At 44.8% G+C, this 12021-nt stretch overlaps 2 protein-coding genes across 21 annotated transcripts in view; one reads left to right on the forward strand and one right to left on the reverse strand.

Annotated features, from left to right (window-relative positions):
- LOC135249365 (deleted in malignant brain tumors 1 protein-like) overlaps positions 1–12021 on the reverse strand; it is a 197638-nt gene that overhangs the window by 171716 nt on the left and 13901 nt on the right. For 12 of the 20 annotated variants that reach the window (XM_064324917.1, XM_064324910.1, XM_064324904.1 and 9 more), the window contains 3 exons: positions 6468–6782; positions 2895–3209; positions 2137–2457 (listed from right to left, as the gene is read on the reverse strand). The exons of 2 other annotated variants lie outside the window; for them this stretch is intronic. In XM_064324917.1, coding sequence (XP_064180987.1) covers positions 2137–2457; positions 2895–3209; positions 6468–6782 — 951 coding nt within the window. The remainder of the gene's footprint in view (positions 1–2136; positions 2458–2894; positions 3210–6467; positions 6783–12021) is intronic. 6 more of the 20 variants (XM_064324902.1, XM_064324911.1, XM_064324913.1 and 3 more) reach the window with 4 other exon arrangements.
- Positions 1–12021, forward strand: part of LOC135249400 (zinc finger protein 883-like) — a 167164-nt gene that overhangs the window by 67266 nt on the left and 87877 nt on the right. The window lies entirely within an intron of this gene.

Consider the following 12021-nt stretch of genomic DNA (forward strand, 5'->3'; position numbering starts at 1 on the left):
GTGCCTTTGCTTTTGGTTTTTAACTCTAGTGAGAAATTCTGACAGGGAGCAATCTCGGCCTAGAACGCAATACATTTCCAGTTTATTGTTTAATTTATTCATGCCAACTGTCAATGTATAGTTTTTGTTGATTTTGTCAAAATTTCTAGATGTAGTGGGTGTGGCATTTTATTTGATATTTTGTAAAAATGTTTTTTTGATGGCCAGTTGTCCCAGGGGATCTCTGTCTGGGTAGAGCTGGTTGCTCTTCACTGCCTTCAGTTCAGTTCTCTCCATCTCTCTGTCTCTCTCAATATCTCTGTCTAACTCTCTCTCTCTCTCTCTCTCTCTCTCTCTCTCTCTCTCTCTCACTGCAGTAAATGTGTACTAAATTATGCAATATATACAGTACAGAGAGCAGGACTCCTCACCAGAGCAGATGACTCCAGCATCCTGTCCATGTGAGAGCACAGCTCGGCTCCATGAGGAAACAGCACACTGTGAGAGGCGTGTCTCGTTCCCATGGCAATCAAACACATCAGCCCTGATTGGCCCACTCCCCTCTCCAAACCAGGCCTGTCCTGGCACTGCCACTGCAGTCCCACACTTCAGCTGCTGACAGAGGACATTGGAGGCTCTCCTGTCCCAGCATGCATCACACACTGTCCCCCAGGTACTCAGGTGCTGTAGCTCCACTCGACCAGAGCAGTTATCAGGGCCATCAGTTAGCCTGGACCCAGTGTACCCTACACACAGCACAGTGGGGTTAGCATCTGACCAACACTGAGATAATAAAGGAGACTTATGAAAGAGGTTAACAGAATACAAGGGCAGAAAACACACACACACACACACACACACGCACACAAGCAGCTAGAGACTGCAGAAACAGGCAGACACAGGCATGCAGACATGTGTGCACACACACACACACCCATACAATCAAACACATGCACACAATTACACACACACAGGCGTTCATGCACGTACACGAACATGCACACCCATGCACAGGCACACACATGCACGCACGCATGCACACACACACACACGCACATGCAAACACACACATGCACCGCACACAAACACATGGAAACACACATGCGCACTCACATGCACACACACACTCACACAAACTCCACACAGATTAAACTCACACAGACACAAGGAAATCATGCAAACTCCACACAGATTAAACTCACACAGACATTGGGAGATCATGCAAACTCCACACAGATTAAACTCACACAGACACTGGGAGATCATGCAAACTCCACACAGATTAAACTCACACAGACACTGGGAGATCATGCAAACTCCATACAGGTTACACCCACAGATGCTGGGAGATCCTGCAAACTCCACACATATTAAACTCACACAGACACTGGGAGATCATACAAACTCCGTACAGATTAAACACACAGACACTGGGAGATCATACAAACTCCACACAGATTAAACTCACACAGACACTGGGAGATCATACAAACTCCACACAGATTAAACTCACACAGACACTGGGAAATCATGCAAACTCTACACAGATTAAACTCACACAGACACTGGGAAATCATGCAAACTCTACACAGATTAAACTCACACAGACACTGGGAGATCCTGCAAACTTCACACAGATTAAACTCACACAGACACTGGGAAATCATGCAAACTCTACACAGATTAAACTCACACAGACACTGGGAAATCATGCAAACTCTACACAGATTAAACTCACACAGACACTGGGAGATCCTGCAAACTTCACACAGATTAAACTCACACAGACACTGGGAAATCATGCAAACTCTACACAGATTAAACTCACACAGACACTGGGAAATCATGCAAACTCTACACAGATTAAACTCACACAGACACTGGGAGATCCTGCAAACTTCACACAGATTAAACTCACAGACACTGGGAGATCACGCAAACTCCACACAGATTAAACTCACAGACACTGGGAGTTGCCGCTGCTCAGAAATGCCTGTATGTGAATTCCTGCAGCTCACAGGAAGGCTGTGATAGCTCTGTGTGCTTCCTCTTCCTGTGTGTCTATGGTACATAATCTGTGTAACCCCTATTCCGTAATATTCCCTACATATTAACCCAGTATCACTGAAACACTCAGAGTGCACAGGAGACTCTTACCAGAACACACCAGTCCCACATCGTTTCCATGGGAGCAGGGTTGATTCTGTGAGGGTGCTTTGGGACAGAAGTAAATGTGAGATTCGTTGCCTGAACACTGAATCTCCTCTGCCCACACCGGGCCCTCCCCCTGGCCAAACGCAGCTGCCCCCCGCAGCTCTTTAGGAACTCCACAGCCCAGCTCCCTGCACACAACCTCTGCGTCCTGCTGGTCAAAGTCAGCATCACACACCGTGCCCCAGGAGCTCCCATGATGCATCTCTACTCTCCCAGAGCACAGGTCAGCCCCGCCCACCAGCCGGACTTTTCGAGGGGCTGGAGCTAAACAGGGAATAAAAAGAGAATTGGCACCTTGTTCCAGAGGCAACCTTCGGCACTGCTGCATGAACAGAGGACTGCACAGCTATTACACATGGAGTACAGCTGTGTGATCTGAGGCAATTACATGTAAACTGCAGTGTGAGATGAGCCAATCACATGTAAACTGCAGTATGAGATGAGCTAATTGCATGTAAACTGCAGTGGGAGATGAGCCAATCATGTTTAAACTGCAGTGTGAGTTGAGCCAATCACATGTAAATTCTGTATTAGTTCAGTGAAAGGAACAATGCACGCATTTATTTTATAACATGTTTTAAAATGTAATAATCATATATTTATTCATGAAAGTTTATATATCCTCATTTAAATCCAAATTGCTGAGTTTTTGTAAGAACATTGGCAAGAGCTGTATAACACTACCTGAGTCTTGCTCCTACCTGAGCAGATCACTCCAGCATCCTCTCCATGACCACAGTTATGTACACCCCATCCTCGTGGGTTACAGTCCTTCAGTAAGGATTCGGATCCCCAGCAGAACACATCATCCATCCATATTCTCCCAGACCCTTGTCCAAAGCGAGCACGTCCTGGTGCTTCTACAGCATCTCCACAGGCCAGCTGTCTACACACCACCCCAGCTTGTTCCACACTCCAGCCATAATCACACACCGTCCCCCACTCTCCCTGATGGTTAACCTCCACTCTCCCAGCACAGGGGCTGCTTCCATTCACCAGCCTCACATCCTCACTGCCTGAGAGAGAGAGAGAGAGAGAGACAGAGAGATTACAACATTGTTGTCAATTCATTACACAAAAATAAATAATAATAATAATAATAACACTAACAAATTAACCAAAATAAACATCAATATGCACAATCTAAAACCAAAAACAACATCAAACGGAAAAAAAGACCTCAGTCACAAATCACCAACACAAATTTCTTTTAATTGAACTTTCCCCCTGCCCCCCATCATGACAAATAAAAATGTTCTATTCATTTATTTATTTTAGTTTACAATTTCACTATTCAATTTCATTATATTTGAACTCCAATTATAATTTTAGAAGTATTAAATATTGTTCATATTGTTACATCTATTGTTGTACAACTTTTTTTTTTCTGTTTCCTGTTTGCTTTGGCAATATGTACCATATGTATTTCATGCCAATGAAAAGAGAGAGAGAGAGAGAGAGAGAGAGAGAGAGAGCGGGGAGGGGGCGACAATGCACACATTTACCTTATAACATAATATTTAAAAATGTAATAACATAAAATAATGATGAGAACTGGCCATTCAGTCCAACAATGCTCGTCATTTTCCTGACTAAATTGTGCCTAGTGCTCTGATTACCTACAGACTAGATAGTATCTAAAGCCGCGTTTCCACCGCAGGAACTATACCCCGGAACTAGGAACCTTTTGAGGAACTCAGTGCGTTTCCACCGCAGGAACTAGGGTCTAAATTTAGTTCTGGGGGCTTTGTTTTACCCCCCAAAAGGTTCCTGCTCGGGGGGTAGTACTTTCCGAAAGTACAGGAACCTTTTGGGTGGAGCTTGCAGCGCTGAACATTTCTGATTGGTCGAGTACTCACAGAATTTTTTTGTGTCTATTTTCAGGCGCCATGTTTGAAAATATGCAGGCGCAAACCAATTTATTTTCATAATAACTTCAAATCAAACTTGTATGTTATGCGGCACAGTAGCCTACTTTTGGTTATAGCCTGCCAACGTCTTGGAATTATAACGTGTGCTCTTCAGTTCTTTTCTTGCTTTAGTATTCGTTTTATAAAATGCTAAGCATTCGTGCTGGGACAGCATATTACGTACTAAAACATTCAAACGGATTCATTCGGTTGCTGAATATTTTCTTCCGGATTTTCTTAGCCCGTTGTAATTGACTCAAAACATTTGATACAGTTATGTGAGGTATGCGGTAGTTCTGCGTAATTCACATTGGTGATATAATAAAAGCAAACTGGAAATCACCTTCCGCACTTTTTGTCAGGGTAAAATAACAGGTTAGTAATCGTACCTTTAGCTTTTTCAGACTGCCGTAATTTTACTCTGCCATTCTTCAATTCCACAAAAAGACCAGGAAGACTATGGACTAATTTACGGTGCATGGTTCGCATCTGGAGGGCACACTTCGCTGCTCGGCTAGCAGTAACTTCGAAGGAAAACAAACGGTGGCTGTACCACTACTAATTTAAATTTTCACGCAAGTCCGAGTTTTCGTTCTATTCTTGTCATTTTGCGATTAGCCTATATGGAATTGACGATGAGAAAGTAATCAAACAGCAAATTGTTTACAACGTGTGCATGTTTTCTGCTGTTGTTGCCAGTTAGCCTATATTGGAAATGTGAATGCATTCTGTCGCTTCGGATGTCAAGACATGAAAGCGAATGTTCGCATAAAAACATAATGAATGTGTTTGAGAGGATATATAAAACAGTTACAATCTGACTATTGGTCTGTTATATCCTATTTGTTGCATAACGGTCCAAGTTCAACTACCAACGACAGTTTTGCTTGACAGCGGTAAAATATGCCCAAACGGCTGCAGAAGAATATTTCAATTCCATGTGATTAAATCGATAAAAATCTATAAATACAAAAGTAACCATATATAGTCATTGTTGGTAACCCGTTGTATATAAGTGGAATAAACCCCTCCGGGCTGTCCCGGTTATTAGAAAATAATGTAGGCTACTTCGGTGGTAGTATGGGGTTACAGAAGAAATCATATGACAGATGGACCGACGACAACGTCGCTTTTTCATACGTCAGTGGGCTAATTTGTCTAATCTTCGCGGGACTTTAGACCCCGGTGGAAACGCAGACAACCATTGGCTGAAGGAACCTTTTAGTTCCTGGTAAAGTAGTTCCTGGGACTGAAAGTTCCGGGTAATTTTGGTGGAAACGCGGCTTAACACTGTACGAAACCTGATCTTGAAAATTCCCAGAGATTCTGCTTATACTACATGACCTGACAGGTTGTTCCACACAGTGACTACTCTCTGCATGGAATAATTTTTCCTAATGTCTGAACAAAATATACCTTTCGGCCCCGCCCATCATCTACCTCAGAATTGTGACTTGAAACAATTTAGTTGTAATGTTATAATGCTTATTTGTACACTGTAAAAACGGGGCTTAATTACTTTTAATGACATGAATCATTTCTGTTAGAAAAAAACAGGGCGATACAGAACAGTATTGTAACATGCTTGGTAGCAAGCTTTACTGGAATACTAGCTAGCTAAGCAAGCTGAAAGCGAGTGTCTGTGTATGTGGTCAGCTAAAAGCTTTTATGTTTTGTTTGCAGTGAAAAAAACAAGTGCAGTGAAAAAAAAAGTGAACTGCTTTTTTCATTAAAATATGTGGCACCAGAGGACTTGTATCATCATTCTGCAAGTGCAACATATGCATGTCACTCATAGCCTACCTTCATATATGAATTATTATTATCACTTACTCATTACAAACACAGTGCAATAAGAAATGATATCTCATGAAAAACACATTTTCAACCTACAAAAATCCCAAGTTACTCACACATACAAAGCATTGTCTATATGTCATTCATTCAAACTGCGAAAAATCTAGGCCTGCCATTAAAAGTATTGATATGAAAATAACGCCATGTTACTGTACTACAAACAATATATATCTTGCCTCACAGAAATGAAAGAAGCTGTATTCCAAAGCAATGCTACCCAATGTCTCCTAAATTGTTTCAAGTCACACAGCTTGTTTAATGTGTGTGAGGCAAGCCTATATTGTTTGTAGTACAGTAACTTGGCATCATTTTGATATCAATACTTTTAATCGCAGGCCTAGATTTTGGCAGCTTGAATGGATGACTTTTAGACAGTGCTTTGTATGTGTGAGTAACTTGGCATTTTTGTATGTTGAAAATGTGTTTTTCATGAGATATATATGTACACACACACAAACACACATATATAAATATACTTTATGAAAACAAATATATCCTTGCTCCTACCTGAGCAGATCACTCCAGCATCATCTCCATGACTACAGTTATGTACACCCCATCCTCGTGAGTCACACTCCTTCAGTGTGGATTCTGATCCCCAGCAGAACACATCATCCATCCATATTGTCCCAGACCCGTGTCCAAAGTGAGCATCTCCTGGTGCTGCTACAGCATCTCCACAGCCCAGCTGTCTACACACCACCCCAGCATGTGTCAAACCCCAGCCCCCATGACACACTGTCCCCCACTCTCCCTGATGGTAAACCTCCACTCTCCCAGCACAGGGGCTGCCTCCATTCACCAGCCTCACATCCTCACTGCCTGAGAGAGAAAGAGAGAGAGAGAGAGAGAGAGAGAGAGAGAAAATTGTTACATTGTATCAGTTCCACAGAATGGCTGCTGCAGCAACAGAGCCCCTCCCCCATCCCTTTGAAATTGTATATCCGGAGACACTGACCACTAAGCAAGCCAGAAAGAAGTACAAAGACAAAGTACTGAGACGCTGAGAAACTGGCTGCAGATCATATTCTGTATGAAGACAGGAATGTCATCTCAGACCTGCTGTTCTATACACAGATATCTGGCATCATGCTTTTAAGCAGTATTTTAAATTCATTTTGTTGAGAGGCATTTGCAAGTGATGGCAAATTTTGATTTTTGAAGATGAGGAAAAAGGTCCCTCAGAATCCAAAATTAACTGTAAACATATATCACAGTGGAACCATATTGATTCAGGTGAGTGAAAAGGCTCTCAGCTCATTTGTAAATGACTTTATGACTATAGCAAAGACAGCACACACAGAAAAGGCCAAACAGAGGCGACTAAAGCCGCGTTTCCACCGCAGGAACTAGGGTCTAAATTTAGTTCCGGGGGCTTTATTTTACCTGCTCGGGGGGGTAGTACTTTCCAAAAGTACCGGAACCTTTGGGGTGGGGCGCAAGCGCTGAAAATTTCTGATTGGTCGACTACTTGCAGTGTTTTATTTCAACCGCCATGTTTAAATATCTGCAGCTGCAAACCAATTTATTTTCATAATAACTTAAAATCAAACTTGTATGTTATGCGGCGCAGTAGCCTAGTTTTGGTTATAGCCTGCCAACATCTTGGAATCTTCTGTTCTTTTCTTGCTTTCGTATTCGTTTTATAAAATGCTAAGCATTCGTGCTGGGACAGCATATTACGTACCAAAACATTCAAACGGATTAATTCGGTTGCTGAATATTTTCTTCCGGATTTTCTTTGTTAGCCCGTTGTAATTGACTCAAAACGTTTGATACAGTTATGTGAGGTATGCGGTAGTTCTGTGTAATTCACATTGGTGATACAGTAAAAGCAAACTGGAAATCACCTTCCGCACTTTTTGTCAGGGAAAAATAACAGGTTAATTCTAGTAATCGTCCCTTTAGCTTTTTCAGACTGCCGTAATTGTACTCTGCCATTCTTCAATTCCACAAAAAGACCAGGAAGACTATGGACTAATTTATGGTGCATGGTTCGCATCTGGAGGGCACACTTCGCTGCTCGGCTAGCAGTAACTTCGAAGGAAAGCAAACGGTGGCTGTACCACTGCTAATTTAAATTTTCACGCAAGTCCGAGTTTTCGTTCTATTCTTGTCATTTTGCGATTAGCCTATATAGAATTGACAATGAGAAAGTAATCAAACAGCAAATTGTTTACAACGTGTGCATGTTTTCTGCTGTTGTTGCCAGTTATATTGGAAATGTGAATGCATTCTGTCGCCTCGGATGTCAAGACATGAAAGTGAAGCGTAAGCCACTGGCGAGACGTGAGTTATCAGCCTTTCGCACCTGTATCCTTGTCAAACTCTCCTGGAATAAACAGATCATTAACACTAATGCATTTTTAGATTCAGGCGCAGTGGATTGTTTTATTGACACTAAATGGGCAAAGAAACGCGGATTACCTGTGCGTCTCTTGCCACAGCCTCGGGTGATTACTGCGCTTGATGGCCGTCCCTTAGGCACAGGCTTAGTGGAAAGAACCACCGCTTTTATTCAGATGCGCGTTCCTTTTGGTGAACATGTGGAGCGTATCAGATTTTTTTTGGTGGAATCGCCGACCTTTCCCCTTGTGTTGGGGCATTCCTGGTTGGTTAGGCATAAACCTTACATCAACTGGGGCGGGACTGGGGAGGCCATCCTTCAGTGGGGTTTGGAATGCATGTCTCACTGTCAGCAGGAGACTACGCAGGCTCCTGGGGTTGGTTCTAGTTCCCAGCCCAGTTTTGAGTACTGTGATGAGGAGACCGTTACGATTTTGGTGGCCTGGCATGGAGAGGGATGTGCGGGAGTATGTTTCGGCCTGCTCGGTTTGCGCTCGGAACAAGGGTTCTCGCATTCCACCGTCGGGTCTTTTACGTCCCTTGCCCGTTCCTAGTCGCCCTTGGAGTCACATAGCACTGGACTTTATCACTGGGCTGCCACCCTCTGATGGCAACACGGCCATCTTAGTCGTCGTGGATAGATTCTCGAAGGCGGCTCATTTTATAGCGTTGCCTAAACTTCCTTCGGCTTTGGAGACCGCCCGGTTAGTTATTAACCACGTCTTCCGAATACACGGGTTACCTCAAGACGTAGTATCGGATCGTGGCCCGCAGTTTACCGCGCGTTTTTGGCGAGCATTCTGTTCGCTTCTGGGGCGCCTGTCAGTCTCTGATCAGGGTTTCACCCAGAGACCAATGGACAGACGGAACGCACAAATCAGACGTTGGAAAACACTCTCCGCTGTCTGGTCTCTTCCAATCCCACCTCCTGGAGCCGTCAACTCGTGTGGGCAGAGTATGCGCACAATACGCTACGTAACGCGTCGATGGGGACCTCACCATTTGAGGCCCAATGTGGTTATCAACCTCCACTCTTCCCAGAATTGGAGAAGAACATTGAGGTGCCCTCCGCAGAGACATTTGTCAAGCGGTGTCGGTCCACCTGGAGGAGAGTTCGTACATCACTGCTACGCTCGTCAGCCAGTCAAAAGAGGCTTGCCGACAGACACCGCAGACCTGCGCCCTCCTATCGGGTGGGTCAGCGTGTCTGGCTTTCTACTCGTGACCTCCCTCTACGAGTGGAGTCTCGTAAACTCGCTCCTCGTTTCATTGGTCCATTTAAGATCCTTCGGAGAATTAACCCAGTCACGGTTCGCCTACAGCTGCCCCGGTCCATGAGAATTCATCCTACCTTTCATGTCTCTCGTCTTAAGCCAGTTCTAGTAAGCGCGTTGGCCCCTGTGGACAAACCCCCACCTCCGCCTAGACTCGTGGATGGGGAACCAGTTTATACGGTGCGTCGCATTCTGGCTGAGAGGCGTGTGGGCCGTAGGGTACAATTTCTCATTGACTGGGAGGGTTATGGTCCGGAGGAGCGTTGTTGGGTTCCCTCTAGGAACATATTGGTTCCTGAACTGATCCGGGATTTCCGCTCTCGTGGGTCCGAGGGCCCGTCTGGGGCCGGTCCTTAGAGGGGGGGTACTGTCACGGTTTCTGTGCAGGTAGATCATTTTTCTGTGCCTGCACCGGCTCAGTGGTTAGCATTCCGATTAGCCACTCGGCTAATCGTTATTTTGGGGTGTGGGGACGATTAGTTCGAGCCTGCAGATTAGCCACTCGGCTAATCGTTATTTTTGGTTCCTGTGGGAGGATTGTTCCTGCTTGAACATTCCATGCATTCCTGCAGGGTTACCTCTGATCGGTTTCACCTGTGGGTTGCTCACACCTTCCGCTGATTACCAGCCACACCTGTGGCTGGGTATTTAAAGCGTCAGTAGGCAGTGGAACGGTGCTTGAGTGTAACGTGTTTTGCTCTAGCCAGTTCCCTGTCGTATTTCTGAGCAAGGTGTAAGGAATTTAAGAACAAAGAAATTTAAAAAGAATTCTGACTTCAGTTTGTTTGTTTTTTCTTTCGAGAAAAAGGTATTAGGACGGTATATGTCCAGATTCTGAGGCTGGTGGTTTTAAGGGGTTATTGTGTCGCCGTTGGGGCACAAACCTTTCTGCCTCTTACTAACTAGTTTCCCCCCTGGTTTTAGTTGGCCTCAGAACGTCTTTTGTTTGTTTTTTGAAAAGACATTTTCTTTTTCTCTGCTTCGGGTCGAAGTCGTTTTTCTTCTTTTATTTTCCCTGTTCCTTTATTTTCTTTATATACTCCTTCCTCAGTTACCCGTTTAGGGGTTTATTCATTTTTTGGGATACGTCCCTTAGGAGTATAGCACCCCCTTCTCATTTCGTCTCTCACGAGACTCAGTGGTTACTGGAGTGCCCCTTTGGTAACTTATAGATCCCCTGTTTGGTCGCGTCTGGTCTTCACACTTCCCCTCCCTCACAATGTTCGCATAAAAACATAATGAATGTGTTTGAGAGGATATATAAAACAGTTACAATCTGACTATTGGCCTGTCATATCCTTTTTGTTGCATAAGAACGGTCCAAGTTCAACTACCAACGACAGTTTTGCTTGACAACGGTAAAATATGCCCAAACGGCTGCAGAAGAATATTTCAATTCCAGGTGATTAAATCGATAAAAATCAATAAATACAAAAGTAACCATATATAGTCATTGTTGGTAACCCGTTGTATATAAGTGGAATAAACCCCTCCGGGCTGTCCCGGTTATTAGAAAATAATGTAGGCTACTTCGGTGGTAGTATGGGGTTACAGAAGAAATCATAGGACAGATGGACCGACGACAACGTCAGTGGGCTAATTTGCCTAATCTTCGCGGGACTTCAGACCGCGGTGGAAACGCAGACAACCATGGGCTGAAGGAACCTTTCAGTTCCTTGAAAAGTAGTTCCTGGGACTAAAAGTTCCAGGTACTTTTGGTGGAAACGTGGCTTATGACACAGCAGATCACCGAAACACAGCATGAGAGCTAAAATCGGCCCCAGCCCCAGAAGCCCAGCCCAAACACCCCCTGCCCCTGCGGAAGATGAGCCCAGCCTAGAGGACCCAGGCCAGCGCAACCTCCACAGCACCATGGCCCAGATGAGGGAGAGCCTTTCCCTGCAGGAGGTAGAGCTGGTCGAGCTGAAGGAGCTGATGCGGACCCACCCCACTGCCAGCAAGAAGACAGAGCTCCTTAAAGAGCAGCTCCACCAGGTGAGCAGGGAGCTCATAGTAACACAGAGGGAGGTGAGGGAGCTGAAGGAGGAGGTGAGGGCGCTGCAACAGAACAAAGGGACTGTAGAGAGGGAGCTGTCCACAGTCAGGGAGGAGCTACAGCATCGTGATAGGACTGTACAAGGCCTGGTGGAGCAGCTGCAGTCCTTCACCATCTCTAACACCACTCACACGGACAGCAAAGCAGCCCAGACTGAGAATCCCCCACCCACAACCAACTCCCCCCCAGCAACACAGTCTCAGGCAAGCACAGACACAACCACCAGCACAGGCAAGCGCACATCAGCTAGCAGTGTTCCAGCCTCTCCTGACCCACACACCCCTCAGGTAACAATCCCAGCTACAGAAACAGGGAACAAACAGGCCAAAGCAAAAGCAACACCAACCAACACAAAGATTGCTATATTAATTGCTTCAAATGGGAA

The sequence above is a fragment of the Anguilla rostrata genome, chromosome 2 (assembly GCF_018555375.3).
Source record: "Anguilla rostrata isolate EN2019 chromosome 2, ASM1855537v3, whole genome shotgun sequence".
Taxonomy (NCBI): domain Eukaryota; kingdom Metazoa; phylum Chordata; class Actinopteri; order Anguilliformes; family Anguillidae; genus Anguilla; species Anguilla rostrata.